The sequence below is a fragment of the Denticeps clupeoides genome, chromosome 2, assembly GCF_900700375.1.
Source record: "Denticeps clupeoides chromosome 2, fDenClu1.1, whole genome shotgun sequence".
Lineage (NCBI taxonomy): Eukaryota > Metazoa > Chordata > Actinopteri > Clupeiformes > Denticipitidae > Denticeps > Denticeps clupeoides.
In genome coordinates, this window is record NC_041708.1 from 20,365,660 (window position 1) to 20,386,676 (window position 21,017).

The following is a 21,017-nucleotide window of genomic DNA, read 5'->3' on the forward strand; positions in this document are numbered from 1 at the left end:
CTCAATTTAGTTTCATCTGGACCATGCAGGAACTCAACAGTCCAGAAACCAAAATAGGTTTACAGCTGTTTTCTTCACATACACTGGCATGCGAATGACCATAGTATCTCATTAATAATATCTTTAGTTTTTGTCTATTTGTCTTCATTAGTTTTCTTTCTTGATGCAGCGGGTCTCTGGAGTTGGATATGAATGGAGGAGGACTGCAGTGGCAGAGGGCCATCTCTCTCTCCACTCTTCAAGGACACTGAAAGTCCTACAGAAACTCTGTAATGTAACTAAAGATGAGAGATGTTATCAAAGAAGTCCCAGAACCCCCAAACACACACTCACACACACACCGCCAGATAGATGAGGGGGGTCGGGGGGTGTAACGTCAGGCTTTTTACTGTGCCGCACGATATCCTCTCTCCTCCTTCCTCCTATATCTACCTCCCTCTTCTTCCCACCTCCCTCTGCCCTCCTGGGGGCGCACCAGGAGTGTCCAGTTACCCCAGTCCATACTGTATAATGGATGCGAACCACAGATTAAGGATCACTAAGGGGTGCCTGTGTGAATGTGTGTGTATGTGTGAAACACAGAGATGGGGGGGGGTAAATCAATTTCTCCAGGATGGACAATACTTTTGTACCTTAAATCCTACGCAGTTCATAAATTAACATGCATATGTATACATTTTAATTAAAAACAATGAATTGCAAATCCTGTTCATATGGGTGGGAACTGCAGGGTAGTGTTTTCGTCAACAAAATTTAAATAGCTTCATGAACGATTCTTTATGACGTGACTGAAACTAAATGAGCCGCAACATAAATGCTGGGCATGAGACTATAATAAAATATATCATGTAATGTTGTTGACGAATGAAAATGAAACTAAATGTGGTTTACAAAAAAATATACTAAAATGTCTCTTCATTTTGGTTAACCAAAATGAGATGAGATGTTCTTTTTCTTCTTGACTTAAACTAAAATAAGTATTGACGTGACGCGAAGCTTGATGCAAAGACTAGACTAAAACAAAAATACTCGAAGCTCATAAATTACTGGTTTGTGATCATGATGTTAAGGTGACTTAATAATTAGGGTAGCACCTGATTGATCGGCTAGGGATCTAAATCGGCCGATCAGATCATTCATCAACCGAACTATAAAACCGGACGTCCAATGAAGATGTCGTTGTTCTGGGGTTCTGAAGGGAGTTCGGCACAAATACATTAACATTTATGGTATTTATTAGACGCCGTCATCCAGAGCGACTTACAATCAGTAGTTAAAGGGACAGTCCCCCCTGGTGCAACAAAGGGTGAAGTGTCTTGCTCAGGGACACAATGGTAGTAAGTGGGATTTGAACCTGGGTCTTCTGGTTCATAGGCGAGTGTGTTACCCACTAGGCTACTACCACCCAGTTACACCCAAACGGCCCAACAAATAGCCGCAACTGAGCACCACCGCCACAATCACACCACATAACAACTACACCTCCTTATTTCAGTTAACATATATATAGCTATTGCTATATAGCTCTCTAGTGAAATTTCTACACTGCCAACAACAAGCATTCAACAAGCAAACATTAACTGTAAAAAACACACCTGGCAGACCTACAGCATCCGACATATTTCTATGGCTATCCGCCTTCCTGTCTCAGTAAGGTGATATATTTGAATGAAATACCAATAATCAACTTATATCCACTGCTATAGTCAACCTCTCCTCCATTTTGATTTCAGAGTGATACTGTGATTCTATTGGTCACACGTCAATGCATCACAGCATGCCGAGGTTAAAGTTCATCAAAAAATTCGATTCACCGAGCGCCCACTGCATTGCTGCCTGCTCTGGTTTTCAGAGTGCAGAACTGTCCTTGCGGTATTCACTGGACAAGAAACATTGAGGTAATGTTGCATAAAATATCCCAGAGAATTAGATTTTTTTAAATACTAACTAAGTTAGTATACCAGGGGCAGTAGTGGCCTAGCGGGTAAGGGAGCAGATCCATAATCAGAAATTTGTGGGTGCAGCCAAGGTGCACCATCCACACAGACTGCTCCATGGGTTATCTAGGGTGAGGATTAAATCAGAATGTCATTGCCACTGTTCCACCACCAGGCCCACAAGGGGTTCGTGTACGCCCAAGAGCATGGCCACCTGGAAGTAGTCGAGGCCAGGGTTGGTGTCGCACACGGTAAAGAGAAAATATTCACAAAGAAAAATCTTTTGTTAGTGTGATTATGCCTTAACATGACTAGTGTTGCAATGTGTGAAAAGAAGCATGTGAGTGATCCATCTTGAAGGTTATTTTCTTAGCCTACTTCCACTATTAACATAAGATGTGCAACGTTACAATCTCTCTGTGTCTCTTCCACACTTGCATTATTCAATCTCTTGCACAATTTTTTTTTCATATAGTAACTGTGTCCTTTGTTGATCATTTCTAATTATTTAAGAATTATTCATTCTTTTTTTATTTTTAATTTGTAGCATTCAACAATATTTAGTTAATAAAATTGTATTTTTATCTGTACTTGCTTTTCTCTGAAAGAAAATCGGACCAAAACAAAAAAGGACCAAGATTGGAATTGGTGCATACACCATATAAAAACTTGTAAAGTGACTGCTTATCAGCAGATATGGCCAACAGCAGATTATTGCTAACTACCTAGCTAATCTCTTACGTTGGGATTTTTCACAGCAGTGGGCAAATTCTGGTTTATTTAGTCATAAGGAAATGTGTTGCTTGTGCCTGCTGCATTAACAGGATGTGCTGCACCTAGAAGCGTTTGGATGGAGGCTCATTAAGAACAGGGCCTGTGGTCGTGGTTTTATTAATCAAAGAAACATGTCAGATTTCAGTGCAGGCGCTGTCTGATGGTCTCAAGATCGCAGAGATGCAGAACCCTGACCTCTTCGTGCTCAGATGTCTCTACATTCCTTGATTTTGATATTTTATTCACTTTAAAGTGTGAAATCTCAAAAATCTTTGCAATCAGGCTTCAAGCAGCTCACTTATATTTTCATGCAGACCCTTAACCTTTCCTTGCTGGTAAGAAAAGAGTAATTTAACACTCCTGTGATTGCCAAACATTGAGGGTGTCAACTGTTCCTAGTTCCTGGGATTGGGTGCTTGTGTAACAGATATTAAATTTTGTGTGATCAACAGTTTTTTCTCACTTAGAAGGGCCTACAGAAGCCTAGTGAGACATTCCTTATGTGATTTGGGGCTAAATGAGAAATACATGTTGTTACCATATAGAAATGTCCTTTATAACATTTAATCTTGAGTTCCAGTGGGATATGTTTTAGAACATCACTCAATCCTTTGCACATCACAACACTGATTTTCTCGGTTTGATGTTATCTCCTGATTTCAATCCCAGATTTCTTTTACAGCAGGTCTTTTTCAATGCCTCAGTTCACCACTGCATTTCACATTTCACAGTGTCAAATATGCAGTCAGTGTACCACCCACGGTTAACCTGGCAAATGCCTAAACAGCTCTCATTACCACATGTGCATTTGTCTATGCCACATTATCAGCATATGGTTTTCCTCGTGGTCTGAGATGGTCCTGTAATCAGAAGGTTTACTGAGGTGCCACTGAGCAAAGTACAAAGGGTGATTGGTTAAAAGCAGAGGACAATGACAATCACTTCACTTTCATTGTTAATATGTGAATAATTCATGATGACCTGTCATTGAACAAGATGTATATTACTTCATTCAGAAGCCAGTGGCACTGCACACAGCCCACACCCTGTTTTCAGTCGGCTAACTTTTCTCTAATGTCCCCATTATTGTACAGTCACTCCAGGAAGCTTAGGACAAACAGTAGGGAAAAAAACAATACAATATGGTACTGCAATATGGTACTCTGTTGTTCTTCCCTTCACAGCTGGCTTTTGAAAGGAACTCAGAATCACCTCAGAGGCTGCAGATACTCATATTCAGGCCATCTTCTTTCAAAGTTATTCTGGAGAGGAGGAACTCTCTCTAATTACTTCTGATGGCTGGCATGGTGGCCTTTTGGCTAAGGAAGCGGACTTGCAACCAGAAGGTTGTGGGTTAAAATCCCAAGATACCGCCATGCACAACGTTCATTGCTACCAACTCTTTTTCTCCCAGGCTCTCCTCCCATTCCTACACATCTAATCCCTGTTGTACACTGGCAACATATTTTGCTGAAAGAGCACAATCTGCTGTACCAGTGGAGGAGACTGCATCTAAACCTCGTCTCGTCTTCGTGATCCAACCCCCTTGCTGTAGAGCAGAGCTGCAGTGAAGGTGGCAGCGAGCAGAAGAGACTCATAATAACTCAGCAAGTAAATATCTTTAGGGCCCATTTATTCCATTAAATTTTTCAGTGGATTTTCCACTTGCCCCGCCCTCTCGTCTGTTAATCGTTCCTACTGCTCTCTCAGCAGCATTGAAATCTCTCCGCTGCTGAATATGGCTCAGTGAGGCTGACTTGCACTAATAGAATGAGATCACGACAGAGGAGCAGAAGATCCACAGTGAATAAGTTTCTTCACACACCTATTCCCAGACCTCAGTACCATGGTTGCCACAGTAACCCGTATCCTACCTGCAGTGTGAGTGAGAGAGATGCCGAGCTCGGCTCACTCCCTCAGTTTTAAGTGCTTAGAGTCGGATAAAAATAGAATTATCTCAACTTCACCTGTTTTACTGAAAAGCCTGGTTTAAATAATAATGCAAACAATCCGAGTCTCATTTTGTAAGCTGATGGCAAATGACAGCAGCACCAGAGCAGGCTGGGGCATGGGAGAACGTGGGGCGAAGGTTATCCTGACCTCTGTGCATTAAATGCCCCACTTATTAGAAGCAGTAGCATTAATGATTTTTGATTAAGTTATCCTTTTTGCAGAGAGGGCATGTTTAACACAGTAGGGTTATGGTCAGCTTCCAGATTATGAGCAGAAGTCTTAAAAAAGGAATTTTTGCCAGATGTGCCCATTGTTTTTTTTGGGGAATTCTGATAAATGAAACACATGACACATGAAACACAGTGACAGGGTGGCCTCCCACACTATGAGTGTGTGTATGAAATCTGAAGAAAAAAATGATTCACTGGAGTGTGTGTGTGTGTCTGTGTGGCATGAAGGAAAGCTCTGCAGTGTGCTGCTTCAGTGACGGGGTGCCACAGCCGCAACAATTAACATGAATGTGGCACTACCTACTCGTTGATTGGCTGTGAGAGCACTTTGCTCCTCCTTTGCTCCGCCCCCTCCACTCCATCTCCATTGCAAGTGGAGGAGTGTAATCCCACACACACCTACAAACAAACAGGAGCAGCTCAAATGGGATTCTACTGCTCTCTAGTGGAACAGAGAGCAACAAACGTGCATCTAGTTTTGGGCTCTTAGCATCGGTGTCTATGCAGATTTATTTTATTTTTATCATATTTCACTGGTGCTGATGCTCGGGATCTGAAAACGTTTTTTTTAATTCCTCATTTCCTTCCAAGAATGTACCAGAATCATGCCCCAAATCAATATTTATATATAACCTTATACTGTATATATATAACCTTTTACCTTGTAAAATTGTCCACAGAAATCTGTCAAGTTAAACCTCTACATTTCCTTAAATTGATTATAAATAAATTTCACTTGGAAGTAGGTGGAATTTTATTTTAAATGCCACTTACTGCCCTCTTACAGTGGAATGTTTCCCTCTGAGGGGCTGGCTGATTTCTGTACCGACTGTAACGAGGAGAGTAAGTGACCCATGTAGGCCCACAGCCCTGCTGAGATGTGACCACTCTTGGGGTGGTGGGAAAGAACAAGTGCACGTCAGTTGCAGCCTTGCACCTTCTCGTAACATTCTGAACGTTCCACGCGCCTGTCACACCGCTCCATTGCAGAAAAGCCTCTCGCACCACGAAAACGTCAAATGATTTGACACGTGAGCAGCTGCGCTCCTGTCTTCTGAAAGCTGAGGAAACATCTGTCTTTTCGCCAGCCAAGAACAAATATAGACACGGCAGTTCCCTTGTGTGTGTGTGAGTGTGAATTTACACACATACACACACACTTTGCACAGTTAGAAGCACCCAGATATTCTGGCACATGGTGTACATGGCAGCCTATACTGTTAAAAATAGAGGTTCACAAGGTTTAAGGTGGGTAGTTTAACAAAGGAGTGGACCTTCTTGTCTTAAACAGTCACAGTAGGTTGGAATGTATTAAAAATCATGGTTTTACATATGCTCGGAGTCTGAAGGTCAGTTATATGAGAAGGACGGGCACAGCCGGGCTTTAACTACGGGCACAGGTCTCTCCCTGGGGTGCCATCCAGCGTCAGTGCATTGCTGATGCCAGGGGAAAAAAGGAACTGTCTGCTGACTGGCACAAAAGCCTGAGGACGGGCTGCGTTGATATTGACCGAGGGGCGGCACATCGAAAGATCGCGGACGGGAGGGAGGGAGGGGCGCCGTAGCCCAAAATTTTCATGGGCTCAAGCAGAACCTTGAAATTGTTAATGAAGGAGTAGAGGTCATGGAGTTTATCTGGAGTTTCTCAACCAGTTTGGTGTTAATTTAATATATGATGTAAATAAAAAGCTTTTCACACCTCATGAAACTTTTTTTTAAAGCTTTAAATAATGAATCTTAAATTCCTTGTAATCTTCAATATGGTGCGTGATCTGTGGCGTGGTATCAGAAAAAGTGTTGCACAAGGACAAAAACAAGTTATGTGAAAAGACAATCCAGAATAAAGTGGAGGTAACAATGCTGAGTCTGTGTGTAGGTTGTGGCTTAAGTGTTCACTAATGAAAGCAATCATGTGTGGGGCCGGCACCTTGGGAGCGGTATTTGATTACGAGACCACCTCCTTACACACTAGGCCATCACTGCCCATCCATTGTCACTTTAAAAGCTTAATTGTTTAGTAGAATTACCTAATGAAATCACCACCAACAATACCTGAGGTCTGGCAAGGTGCAAGTGCTGCAAATAAAGAAATGTGTAAATTACCCTAAACCCACTTCCTTTAACACATCACATCTGGAGATGAAGCCCAGCATTCTATTTGGCCATATATTTCTTGAAGTCAGTCTTTGGAAATTCAATTTCAACAGGAAGTTTTTTCAGGCTTGATCAGGGTATACATTTACATTTACATTTACAGCATTTATCGGACGCCTTTATCCAGAGTGACTTGCAATCAGTAGTAACAGGGACAGTCCCCCTGAAGCAATTTAGGGTTAAGTGTCCTTGCTCAGGGACATAATGGTAGTTTGAACCCGGGTCATAGGCAAGTGTGTTACCAACTAGGCTACTACCACCCTGTATATAATACTTTCATGTCTGCACTGAGAGCTGATTATGGCTCCTACCTCCATTTTTGTACTCCAGCTCGATAAATAAGCCGCAGTCATACACACTGCAGATACGCCTGGCGTGCAGGCCTGTGTCCACAGCATCTGCAGTCAAGTATTTGCATTAGTTCTGTTAGCATGAGGTCATGAACGTAGCGGCGCAGGGCTGCGAAGAAGGGAGCTGACAGATGGCTGCTGTCACAAAGACGCCGGGCGTATTTACACAGGGGTGGCGGGGCTCCCAGACAGATCTTAGTGCGTCTCTGTGCTGAGCCAACACTTTGAAAAATGAACAAGTACCCTGTTCTGCTCACGTTGTCCCCAAACCCCCTATAGCCGACCTTGCGTCTCTCACTCCTCTGCCTGCTTTCCTTTCCTCCAGCTTGGGCTGAGCAGCTTCCAAACGAATGGTTCCCTTGACTTGCTCTGATGCATCTGTAAAACAAATGGGAACTAATCCCCATGGCTGGAGCATCAGGCAAAAACAAAATGGCATCGTTGGCATCGTTGGTCCTGAGCATCTAGCCTTAACTTTTGCCTCCACTCTGTAGTCAGCTCGCATATGCATACATGGGCAGTAAATTCTAAAAGTTTCTTTACTGCTGTACAAACTAAACCAACAACAACAACAACAACAACATTTATTTCTTATATAGCCCAAAATCACATACAGTATGTCTCAATGGGCTTTGACAGGCCCTACAGTTGACACCCCCCACACTTGACCCTTCGGCACACAAGGAAAAACTCCACACAAAAAAAAAAAACTCCTTGGGAAGGAGTGATACAGAGAGGGACCCCCTTCCAGGGTAGAGTGAGCCTGCAAATGGTGTCAGTGCAGGGTTGGATATGATAGTGTCCTGAACCATGTTCTTATACTGTATGGCAATGGAAGGTTCTTCTTTCGTGTAGATACCGTGCCAGTGAGACCCTGTGGCAGATACGGAGACGTCTGGAGACGTTTTGAAATATCCGGTGCAAAAAACATGTTTAGTATTTTTCTATAGCAGGAGAAAGTGAAGTATGTTTGATGAATCAGTTTTTATCTTCATGGCTGCTTGTCATCCTCTCGTCATCATCAAAAGCGGCTTCATGAGATGCTTATTAATGTGAGTTAATGATATAGTGTTCAGCACTGTTGGAAACCATCACAGCGAAAGCTCCCTGCTTTGGAGAGACTCAAAACTTTTTGTGTAGTTGGCTTCTTAATAGTTTATGACATTGCCTCATGGGTGTTTCTTCATACTCCTGTGTCTTCAGTTTTGTTCTATAATGTAAAAAAATGCAAGACCATTCAATGAATGGGTGTGTCCAAACTTTTGGCTTATAGTGTATGATGAAACATCTACACAATTGCTGTCAAATGCAAAGGTCAAATTTAAATTCAACCTAAAAAAATATATAAAAGCTAATTTATGAAACGAAAAACAAGCAGTTGCGCGAACAAAGGGCACATGTTTTTTAAGTTATATACATTATTAAATGGTGATAAAAATACTTTTGTGTTTTACCTCTTTTTTTTTTTTTTTTTTTTTGCTGGTCCCTTGCATTTAGAAAATATATTGGTCTGTGGTCAAAACCTTTTCAACCTTTCAATTTCAATTTTAGTGGAGTGACGTGCGGTTGTGAGTGTATGTGCGGGAACACAACTGAGCTCTTTACCTCTTGAACCATGCTCCAGTGAAGTATTGATTTGCCCCAAACTGCCCAAATCGTGGTCAGTTCTGTCAAAAAGAAGATCAATGCAGGCGTGGGTGTTTCAACACTGCAGCAGGTTTTTTTCTACAGATACATTCCTGAGGGCACCGAAGACCTGTGTATCTACCATGGGCCATACCTTTTCCTCCGAATGTAGCACAGGAATGGCTTCACTCCCAAAGTTCCGTTATAATACACAATCCTGTGTTGTCTTTTTGGCTTTGTGTATGGAGTAATCTGACAAGTTCTGAGTTTAGCTGCTTTTGAGTTTTTGATTTACTAAAACTAAAAGTAAATTACTACTTTCTAAACTTACAAACTCCTCCCATTTGTACTTTGTAAAAGACTGGGCTTGACTTGCCTGGTTTTCTCTGCAGGTTAGATATCTGACCTAACATTTGTCATGATCCACAGGTGTCCATTGGACAGATGTACCAAGCACAGCAGACTGTTGTGGAGGACGGGCCCATGAAGACCCGCTGAGTTTCTGGTGCCTGTGTCTCATTCTGCAGAAGACTTTGTTGGGAAGAGGCTCCAGGAGACGTTGTCACCCTCCATCTGCCCGATGTCTACCAGGTCATGCCTGGTTGCTTCTGGTGGTGATGGTGAAGGTGGTGAAGACCATTTCCTGTCCAGAGATCTGAGATCTAGAGGGACCTTCATACCCCCATGCCATATTCTTCGACGCACACATGCTGCCACTTTCCATGGCAACTACCAGTTCCATGTTGAGGTGCATGACCTCTCACCTTCCTTTATTGTGATGCAGTATAAATATCCTGAGTGAGCCACACTTTTTAATGGTCAGTCGTGTATATATGTGTTTTTGTCTGCTCGTGTCAATAAAGTTGTTACAATAAAGTTTACGTTATTGCAGCACAGACTCTATATAAAATGCTTTTAAACATACCAGATATAGTTTTTTGCTTACCTTATGCATTCAGCCTATATGCAGAGCAGCAGGGTCACATAGGAATAGAGCACCGAGGTCACTGGACTCTGCTGTGTTTTGCTCGGGGGGTAAAAGGCACAAGGCCGTGCCTGTAAAAATAGCCTGTTTTGTTGGTTTTTTACGCAAGCGATGACCCCATGAGTGACAGGTGTAAAGATCACATTACTCAACGTCTGTGAGGGTCTTCAGAGACCCGCGTTGAGCATCTGCTGGGGTAGAGCGACTTTTAAAGTGATCCACTTTTCAGTCTCTGCACCACCGCAATGCAGCAGTTATGACAGACGTTGCCAAATATGGAAGTCAGTTTTACTGCAGGCTCTTCAGTAAAATGATGGCCATTATAATGCTGCCCCTTCTCCAGAAGCATGAATTACCTGTACATTAAGCACCCCTTCAGAGAGCTATCAGAAAGATGCCACCTGCCAACCTGTCATGTTCAGATATGTGCTTCCCTTCAGATTCACCCCTGGAAGTGACGTGGCTGTGCATAGACTTGTAAAAGCAATAAATCGACAGGCTGCCGGAGCTCCCCCACCACCCCTACAGGTTTTGTTTTTTTAGTAAAATGTTTTTTTTTTGTTTTATTTTTAGTAAGATGTTGAAATAAATCTTATTTTAATTAAGTAAGTGTTATTCTATGGAAGAATATTTCTGGTGAGCTTTGTTCTTTATCTGACTTGGTTTTATTCCTCTGAGGTCATCAGTTGGGGGAACTATATATGTTAAAGCAATATTTAATACCAACTTTAATAGTAGTGATGATCTGTTTACAGTTGTACCTGTCAAGATGTGGACATATCAGGCATAATGTCAGCTGTCATCAAGCAATATCTGATGGATGAAATATGATGTTCACAGCCCTGCCACCAACTGGATTTAAATTGTTAATGTATTTTGACACTCACTTTGCAACATGAACTAAAACATGAACTGTTTAGGAATTAGAAATTAGGATTAATCGTTAAAAAAAAAAAAGACATGACAGCGATCGGTCATGTGGTCTGATGAGTTCATGATTGACCCTGGTCCACTTTTCTGGGTGATTGGTGCATCGGGTTTAGAAGGGATGCCCACGAAGCGATGCGCCCATCATATATTTTGGAGCTGGGATTTCTTCAGTTAGTCAGTAACATTATGTGACAATAAAACAAAGTGTGGCTACGTGAACATGCGATGTTTCTTTTATATTAGTTGGATTCAAACCGGCAATATAGCTATTCAGGCTATATTTTATTATGATTGTTGTTGTTGTTATTATTAGTAGTACTAGTATATGTACTCTATACTAGTGTTTTGTGATATCAAGCCATGGAAGGAAAATCAACATTTATCAACATCATTTATCAGACGCCCTTATCCAGAGCGACTTACAATCAGTAGTTACAGGGACAGTTCCCCCCCTGGAGCAATTTAGGGTTATGTGTCTTGCTCAGGGACACAATGGTAGTAAGTGGGATTTGAACCCGGGTCTTCTGGTTCATAGGCGAGTGTGTTACCCACTAGGCTACTACCACCATGACAAGAACCGGCAAAACACCACTTGTTATCAAAGTCTTTAATATTAAGACACTGCAGTTATTTATACCTGAGGATGATGAACAGCACTGTTATGTTGAATTAATACAATTAAAACCGATGCAGAGAAATGCGGGTGTGGTCCCCTCCCCGTAGACAGGCCTTCAGACAGCAGCAAACGACTGCGGAGGACGGTTGTAAGGCTTCCTGTAAAGATATAAGTTATAATAGCACAAAAAGAGATTTATGAGTAGCTGGTGCGCCCAGCATGTTATGCCTTGCTTCTATCCGCAGTACTGTTTCATAAAGCTATGGCTCTGTGATTTTAGGACACATGTTGCTGATAAATAAGCAGATGGTGTGCTGTATCATTAAATGGAAGGATGTGGCCACTGAGGTTGGGCAGATAATCAAATCGTGTAATTGTAAAAATACCAGCGTTGATATTTTTCTAAAAAAAAAAAAAAAAAATGCTTACCAGACACACCCACCTACCCGAAAATGTATATATATATTTATATATATTCTCAATGATTAAACTTATTCCCACGAATTATGGCGTGTATTTCGTGAATGTGCGGTATTTATAATACGATTCCAGCATCGCACCTCCCACAATGGACACAATCGTTCAAATGCAGAACTTCTCATACGTCTGACGGTGAATTTGCGAGAAGTTTACGCGCTGTGCGCGGTTTGCGCGTCAGGACGACTCCGGGCACCGGGGCGTCAGCGTGTAGTTGCGCCCGTCGTTGTTGTCCCAGAAGTCTCCGTGCTCGGTCCTCGAGTACACGGCGAAGTGCGCCGAGGCTCCGGGCTCCAGGAAGGGGGGCGTGTACACGACGAAGGCGAACCTCTCCCCCGCGGCGCCCTCGCTCTCCACGGGCACCGCCTGCGCGTCCACGAACGAGAGCCAGTCGTCGAAGGTGTAGCGCACCCCGACGTCCGTCCCGCGGCAGCCGGTGGTCAGCGCCCGGATCACGCCCCTGACGTCCAGCCGGGTGACGGCGATCTTCTCCAGCGCGACGCGGAGCCGCTGCAGGCGGGGCTCCACGTCCCCGGGGGCCGCGGGCGCGCTGAAGGCGGGCGCCAGGCGCTCCGAGCGCAGCCCCTGGCGCGGCGTGGACGCGGCGGCGGGGACCCGCGGCTCCTCGCCGATGCTGAAGTGCTTGACGCTGGCTAGGCTGAGCCCCAGCGCGTCCGCGAACTGCACACGCTTGCGGGAGATGCGCTCGAACAGCGCCGCCTGCTCCGGGTAGGCGGGCAGGGACCTCGCCCTCCGCCGCTCCTGCAGGAAGACGTCCCCGTCGGACGTCATGCTCGCGCCAGGGCGGCCCAGCGGAGTGGCGGCGGCGGTGGCGGCGGCGGGGAGCGGCGGCGTGTCGGCCGGCGCGTTACGCCCCCTCGCCACAAACCAAACATACTCCCGCTCTCCACGTTCCTGACGTCGAGCGTTAAAAAAAATCGATTTTGACACGAAGGCGTCGTTTTAGGTGACAGAGTGCGCGCCTGGTCTGCGCATGCGCAGAGCTACGACTGGCTGGAGAGAGTTAAGGCAACTTGGGTCCAATTTACTGTGCAATAACTTAGTAATAAGAACCATGTGGCGGTGAAGTGATTGTCATTAACACAAAAAAACATGGATGACAGTATACATAGTGAACAGCATTTTTCATTTCACAGATTTGTTTTTCCAGCACATCCATATGCTGTATATCACAATGACAACCACTAGTTAGAGGATAGTGGACATGTATTAATGCCACTGGTGATTCTTGACAACTTTATTGTCTTTTTCCACACGCAGCATTTTTTTTTTACTAACAGCATTTCCTATCCACCTTGAACTTTGACCCAGTCATCTAACATCACTATTTAGTTCTTGTCAAAGTCACTCACATCCTTGCACTTGTTGCAAGGTCTTCATAAATAAATGCCACGTGCAGTGTTTCAAAGACTATGTTTTTTTCCTATTTTTCCAAAATAATGATATAAATGTATATGTATTTTATAAAAAGGTCCATGGGTTCTTGGGATAATTCTTCATATAATAATTTGAATACTTTCTGTTGTTTCATTACTGTAGTTGCAAGTTCCAAGTTGATGCATTTCATTGTGACCGAATCCATCCGCTAGATGGCGCTATTACATCATCTTTGCTTAAAATAGTGAATTAGATATCCTGTATTAAAAAAAAAACATCAAGAGAAACCAAGGAACAAGGTGCAATTTTTTATTGTTTAAAAAAAGCTGTACAATTAAACAAGTTGTGTCAGGACTCACCAGAAATAAATGGTTGGATCATCACAAAAGTACTACATACTGCATATGCTTCAGTTCAAGTCGTGTTCTGGAATGTTTACATATAATGCCCCCATCCACTGGAGCCCTACCCCTTTGGGACAATCCAGCTGTCATGTGTTATCAGAGATTGTCTACATAGGGACAATGTGGTTCATATTAATCTCATAATGCATATGTAACTTTTTTTTAAAATGATTAAATGAATATGCTTTGCATTAGTTCATATATATATGAACTAAGCCTTGATAAAACTCATCATGTATGTAATGATTTGGTGATTATAAGATACATCAATGCATTCATGTTTAACACTATAATCCATCAATATATTTCAGCTTGACAATATCACAATATATTAAGTATGGTACTGAGAATAGAATGCAGCATTCAACCCAAATTTGAGGCCGACTTGAATTTTCCATCTGTAAGAGCAGTAATTTAGAAATTTAGGGTTGGGATCAATTAGTTAATAGCAGCAAATGAACCAGCGGTTAGAATCTGGGTAGAATGTACCTTTACATCATAGATTATGTGAAACAAAAATGTCTTTCTTTAGAATAATGACTTCAGGAACCAATACAGCTCACAATGCCACAATTACTGCAGTCCTTGCCTTCACTGTTGTGTGTTCACAACTCTCACAGACTCTCACCCCTCTCCAGTGTACATACGGTACATTAACGTGACGATAGCTGCGGCGAGACCAGGAATCAACCAGTTGGACCACCAGCTAGAAGCAGAGAAACCATTTAATCACCATTAATCAGTTCAAGCAATGAAACTGCAGGGAACCCTATTGTATTTGTGGTGGTTTTTATTATTTTTATTCCTTAAAATGCATTGGGTATCCCACCCACTACTCAGATGCAAAAATGTGCATAATTTCCCCAATAGGTGGCGTTATTCTGAACCATAATTCCGATTTGTGAAAACTTTGTTGCCCAATGATCCTTGGCTTCAGCTGAAGCTCATGAATATGCACACATATTTCAGCCATATTGGATTTTTTTTGCTCATTTGCATACACCAACTTTTGTGAAATTTTCAACTCCTCTGCAAAACATTATTGTCATTTGAAGTGCAAGACACCCATTTTAAATAGTTATCCAAAACATGTGCATGCAATAGCATATAAGCAAATGAACGTTGACTATTTTTATTACATGAGCATATTTTCACATAATCAGGAAATATTTATGAACCATGTAGACTATGGCCACCAAATTTGGATATTTGTGGCAACATCCGCCACTAGGTGGTGCTATGGCAGAAAAGCACTGACAACATTATTGGTGCTGGTTTGTCAGATAGTGCCAACCATCTTAAAAATCTGCATTATTAACCAGTAATATATCATTGCCATAATTAAACTGAATCAGAGTAAAAAAAAATATGGCATAAATGTACAAAAATTGCAACATTCTGAAAATGTTCTGAACCTTGGCTTTGGGCTTTTTGGATTTGGTAAATACTATGCTGTATGGCAAATATTAAAATGCTGGTAGATTTAATATTAATTTCATAATATGAGATGCACTTATGCCCACGGCTGCAGTTGTGTCTTGTATGTAAGATTAATACAATAAATGATGCAGGTACTTAAGCATTAACATTTGATTATATCAATGTTTCATTTGATGCAGTTCGTCTCAAAACTGAAGAGCAAAACAAATGATTGTATAATTGTAGTCCATGACGAAGAGCTATGGTTTTTCACAAGAAAAACCCCTATTTAACTGTAGAATGCAGGAATGCAGGTCTAAAACAGGTATACTATAAGAATAAAACATTATAAGAATAAAAACATGATCAGCCCATGATTAGAAACATTCAGAACTGTGGTTTTAGAACTTAATGTCTGAACGCACCTTGTAGTTTCGTGAACTGTAGTCACCAGGCTTTCCTGTAACAAAGGTGAAAGTACATTCAGAACCTGTTGCGTTTCTATTTGTACTTGAAGTAAAATTCAACCAGAATTCAAGTATTACCCAAACTACAAATATTAAAAATAACTACACCATGTTATAAAATGCATAATAACTACACCAGCCACAATCAGCTGGGGTGTATGTACTGGACTACAGCATGCAACCTTTAAGTTGTAATGCTGTAATGATAAAAAATGTGTATACATTTTATTGTTTATGCCATTTAAATACAAATTAAGTGCTTACAGGAGGTTTAGCGATTTTTGGACGGTCATCCTGTCAATTGGGTGTGACAGAGAGGGGGAAAAGAGAGAGAGGTCATTATGCAGTCAATGAATAAAAAAAAATATGTGGTTAGTTTCTTCATAACTTTTATCATTGCACACCCCTTATTCAGACTAATTCCCCTGTATGATGTCCATAGACTATTAGCGCTCATTAGTTTAGTGCTCACTAATATACAAATAATAGACCAATGGACCAGTGGATACAGAAAGTATTCAAACCCCCTTAAATTTTTCACTTTTTGTTATATTACAGACATTTAAAATCATTGCATTCCTTTTTTTCTCATTAATGTACACACAGTACCCCATATTGACAGAAAAACAGAGTTGTTGATAATTTCGCTGATTTATTTTCTGAGAAAAACTGATCCTATGTAGGGCTGCATGATATTGGGAAAATATGCAGTATTGTTGTTGAATATTGTGATTTCTTGCGATATAACATTTCCCTAGAGAGATGCTTTTTAAATTATTATTATTATTAGATATTTTTTAAAAATTATTTATATATGTAATGATCATACTAAAATAAACAGGCAATATATATTCATTTGACTTAAAACCCTCAGCAGATATTCAGATTTCTGGTTTGCTGTTACCATAGACCTGCCAACACAATATGAATTGCTTTCATTTTTCACCAAGAGTGTCTTAAAACAAGAACACCTTTTAAACAAAATATTTCCTTGCCTTGCCTGTTTCCTTGCCTTGCGGGTATAAAGATAGTAAGGGCCCATCTGATTGGTCATATTTGAACACACAAATGATTGGCACATAAATTAATGCTGCGTCCGAAATTGCATACTACTTGAGTAGATACTACATCTGAATTTGTACGTACTGCGCTACCGTTAAAACAGTATAGTAGCGGCGTGTGTCAAAAGGAGTAGATGGCCATGTTTGGCCATGTTTCAAATATGATGCCGCCTCTCCTGCTGCCTTATGGGATAGTGAAGTGTCCATCGAATGCCTACTACAGAATTCAGTTGGAAGTAGTAGGTCATCCAGGTACTTCTCATCTACTGTTTCGAATAGTATGAATTCACCGCTCAGCTCGTCTGGTTCCAGCCCGGTGTCGGTGTCCAGTCTGCATGCGCAGAAGTACAGCGGAAGTACAGCGCGTACTACTCGCCTCGCATACTGTTTCACATACAATATAGTGGTGCCTTGCGGGTGAGATACGCGCCGATGGGACGGGCGTGCCCAGGGACTTCGAATTGTTAACCATGTTACGGGTAAATGTCTTCTGTTGGGGTTCGGGATGTGTGTGTTATGGGGATTTAATGTAGCGTGTGCAAGGGGAGAAACTTTACACCGTGACGTAGTTGTGTAGGTCTGGAGGAGAAGGAGAGACGCCTCCCTGTTATTTGGAAGGCGGAGGAGTAGGTATTGGCTGTTGGTGCCAGCGTTGTTCCAAAGCCCCCATGATGGAGCCGATTTGTCACAATAGTATATAGTATGCAATTTCGGATGCAGTATAAAATTCATTTATCGCAACTCTTTGCGATACAGATATCACATATAATATTATCGAGATAACGATAATTTTTTGATAAGTATTCCGACCCTTTGCTTAGTATTTAGTTGAAACTCCCTTTTGATCTAATAAAGCCATGAGTCTTTTGGGGAAAGATGCAACAAGTTTATCACACCTGGTTTTGGGGATCCTCTGCCATTCCTCCTTGCAGATCCTCTCCAGTTCTGGCAGGTTGGATGGTAAACGTTTGGTGGACAGCCATTTTTAGGTCTCTCCAGAGATGCTCAATTGGGTTTAGGTCATGGCTCTGACTGGGCCATTCAAGAAGTCACAGAGTTGTTGTGAAGCCACTCCTTCATTACTTTAGCTGTGTGCTTAGAGTCATTGTATTGTCGGAAGGTAAACCTTCGGCCCAGTCTGAGGTCCTGAGCACCCTGGAAAAGGGTTTTGTCCAACATATCCCTGTACTTGGCATTTCTCTCGATTGCAACCAGTAGTCCTGACCCTGCAGCTGCAAAACATGCTATAAAGCCCTGACTTGTGAAGGGCTGCTGTGATGGTTGAATTTCTACAACTTTCTCCCATCTCCATCTCTGGAGCTCATCCACAGTGATCCTTGGGTTGTTCTTCACATCTCTCATCCAAGATTCGTTGGTCCTTGCGACAATTCTGTCTCTGAGCTCTTCAGGCAGTTCCTTTGACCTCATGATTCTCATTTGCTCTGACATGCATTGTGAGCTGGAAGGTCTTATATAGACAGGCGTGTGTCTTTCCTTATCAAGTCCAATCAAAATAATCAAACATAACTGGACTCAAATGAAGGTGTAGAACCATTTCAAGGATGATCAGAACAAATGGACAGCACCTGCGTTAAATATATCAGTGTCACAGCAAAGGGTCTGAATACTTAGGACCATGTGATATTTCATTTTCTTTGATAATAAATCTGCAAAAATGTCAACAATTGTGTGTTTTTCCTGTCAATATGGGGTGATGTGGGTACATTAATGAGGAAAAAATGAACTTGATGAAAAATGATTTTAGCAAATGGCTGCAATATAACAAAGAGTGAAAAATTTAAGGTCTGAATATTTTCCATACCGACTGTATACAGTAAGGTCACTCATATCGAGTGTTGTGATATCCCAGATAGAAAAAAGTGGATGGTTACTACAATATAAACATGTAGCAATTATTGTAAGATATGCATTAAAATAATTTGACAGTGGTGACACTAAGTGGCTGCCAAGGCAAGACTGCTTGGGTTGGTATCATGGTAAAGCAGACTACAATAAAATATCCCTTTAGGAACTTTCTACTTTAAATTTCCTTCTCTGTCAATATAGGCAAGATCTGGGATTCTGCAAGAAGCCTGAATTGGCATCAAAATAATCATTGGATTTCACCAGAAGACACTTCTGTCATAATCTGTCAGGGTTGCAGCCTGCACAACATGCACTAAAACAATACTTTGCTGATATAATGTCACAGTCAGTGGGAAATAAACATTTCTTACTGGATGCAGCTCCCCAATCAAGAAGCTTTTGGCCATCTCCCGAGCATCTGATGAGTGGCCCACATCCTCAAAACTCTCTGTCGCATCACCCCCTGCTTGTTCCCGTAGAACCTCCTCTCCACCTGGGTGCTGAGGTGTAATAAGATGTTAATACACACATCGGGTAAAAGGAAGACTTGGGAAAGAATGATCAGGGTAAGCATAGGTAGGCTGAAAAGGACCCTGAAAACAACAGCTTACCACATGCCGCATATTAAATATTTTAATTGGACAAAGACTAAGCGTGTGAAGTTTGCGTCTTCACTATTGCTACTCCCTGCAAAGTATTGATGCTGTAATTGTAAATGGGACTATTTTCCATGTGATGTACGGGAGAGTTTGATAACACACTTTATCCCCATAACTGGTGTCGGAACTATGAACAAGTGTAACTTGTATGTAGTACTTGGCGTGCCTTACTACTGGGTAGCTCAATATAAAGTTATGATAGAAGCCATACAAGCAGTTTGAAAACTTGCCATGTGATGCACAGGACAGAAAACTGGTCTCACTTGTTAAAATGATTTTCCACAGTAAAGGAGTCTTGCACCAAATATTTCAGTGTATAATGGGTGTCAAAACTGTAATAAAATAATCTTTGTGCAAAACCAATATATGCAACTAAAATGTGTTGCACATTATCTGAGTACCAATCTTAAGTAAAAGTGCAAATATTACAGAATTTGCCCAATGTAAGTTCTGTAAGTCATGTGAAATGCGTACAGACAAACTCATCCAGCTATCTTCTTAAGGCAGTTAATTAAATAAAACAAGGCCACTACTGAAATACGTAGGAACACTGAGTTGGTTTAATTTTCCGTAAAATCTATTGAATCATGGCGGCGTCCGACCAAGTGTCAATATCATTATGCCCATATTAATATCTGTCATATTATTTATGTTATGCCTAAGAGATCAAACAAATGCATTAATCTCCTCAAGCGTACGATCAAGTAGTACAAAACCGCACATTAATACCCAAGCTGGGCCTAGATTGGCTTGTCGTTGGGCCCGCCGGATCCCTTTCGCCGGAGGTCACCGAAGGGCCTAGAAATGGCCATGAGAATGATGCTCAACAAGTACCATCATTCAGTCCAGCGACCCATGTGTTAAAAAAAGATCATTCGAATGCGTGATCGGGAAACTCCACCCGATTTCCCAGTTGGCTGGAAGTGCAGAGTCACGGCAAGCCCCACTGATCACTGACCTGTACAAACACTTCCGCCCTCGGCCCGTTCTTACAGCGCCTTCTCACCGGTTACACACGGCGGTGCGCTCTTTAAAAAAAGATAAATAGAAAAACTCTCCAAAAACTCTCCAAAATAACTAAAAACGAGAAGAACTTCCAATCGCGAAAAATTGATATCTCCATGTGTTTTTTAATTAAAAGCAAGTCTTACGACAAGATATCATAAGTTTACAACTACAAGATATTCTAAGTTTCATTAGAGTTCATTTTGAGAAATGTCGTGTTTGACAACGTCTGGGTTTTTTGGGGGAAAACAGGAGTCTTGCGGGAATAATAATAAAAAAACAAAAATTGTCAACTACAATTCGACCGCTTTAAATGGTTCTACGCACCCGGAGGCGGCGCGATTTAAACCTCACCCACCTCGTCCAGAAATTTCGTGACATCGTATATATTGTGGTTGATAATAATCCATGTGCTCTTAAAAGTGTTCCTCTCCTCCACCTCGGATAGTCGGTAGTACTTGGCAGCCGCTTGATCTGTTCGCGTTTCTCCCATTGGAAAGTTGCACCGGGTCCCTGACGGTCCGCCTGAATTAAACGTGCTGCGGGAGAGAGGACTTTCACGCAGCCAAGGACGTGGAGTAAATGTAAACTTGGGCACACTTCCGATAGTCGCTCCCGACGAGGGACGAATCCGCCCACATTCTGCTTTTAAAGCCTGCAATTGGTCAATTTGATCTTGACGTCGCCGTCGTCGTGCTTCGGATTG

At 41.9% G+C, this 21,017-nt stretch overlaps 3 protein-coding genes across 4 annotated transcripts in view; 1 reads left to right on the forward strand and 2 right to left on the reverse strand.

Annotated features, from left to right (window-relative positions):
• lyrm4b (LYR motif containing 4) overlaps nt 1–9,915 on the forward strand; it is a 49,122-nt gene extending 39,207 nt beyond the window's left edge. Inside the window, exons 3-4 of one of the 2 annotated variants that reach the window (XR_003748430.1) lie at nt 1,734–1,898; nt 9,454–9,915. Coding sequence is in view for 1 of the 2 variants with exons in the window: in XM_028968692.1 (XP_028824525.1) it covers nt 9,454–9,522 (69 nt within the window). In the remaining variant the exon portion in view is untranslated. The remainder of the gene's footprint in view (nt 1–1,733; nt 1,899–9,453) is intronic. The other variant, XM_028968692.1, reaches the window with a different exon arrangement.
• A 2,050-nt stretch (nt 9,916–11,965) lies between these two features.
• On the reverse strand, nt 11,966–12,838 carry ppp1r3g (protein phosphatase 1 regulatory subunit 3G). The gene has a single exon (XM_028970219.1). The coding sequence runs from the start codon at nt 12,822–12,824 to the stop codon at nt 12,210–12,212; it is 615 nt and encodes a 204-aa protein (XP_028826052.1). The 5' UTR covers nt 12,825–12,838; the 3' UTR covers nt 11,966–12,209.
• Nucleotides 12,839–13,722: 884 nt separating this feature from the next.
• On the reverse strand, nt 13,723–20,935 carry cyb5a (cytochrome b5 type A (microsomal)). The gene is made up of 5 exons (XM_028966915.1): nt 20,670–20,935; nt 19,019–19,147; nt 15,985–16,014; nt 15,679–15,713; nt 13,723–14,540 (listed from the first exon to the last, which is right to left on the reverse strand). Exons 1-5 carry the CDS (start codon nt 20,802–20,804, stop codon nt 14,459–14,461), a joined length of 411 nt encoding a protein of 136 aa, XP_028822748.1. The 5' UTR covers nt 20,805–20,935; the 3' UTR covers nt 13,723–14,458.
• Between the last annotated feature and the right edge of the window lie 82 nt (nt 20,936–21,017).

Excerpts from the sequence above, each read along its gene's own strand:
- ppp1r3g (XM_028970219.1), bottom strand. The coding sequence starts at position 12,824 with ATGACGTCCGACGGGGACGTCTTCCTGCAGGAGCGGCGGAGGGCGAGG.
- cyb5a (XM_028966915.1), bottom strand. The coding sequence starts at position 20,804 with ATGGGAGAAACGCGAACAGATCAAGCGGCTGCCAAGTACTACCGACTA. Across the intron at positions 19,148-20,669 it reads TCACGAAATTTCTGGACGAG|CACCCAGGTGGAGAGGAGGT; the intron begins GTGGGTGAGGTT and ends ATTACACCTCAG. Across the intron at positions 14,541-15,678 it reads ACAGTTCACGAAACTACAAG|CTGGTGGTCCAACTGGTTGA; the intron begins GTGCGTTCAGAC and ends CTCTGCTTCTAG.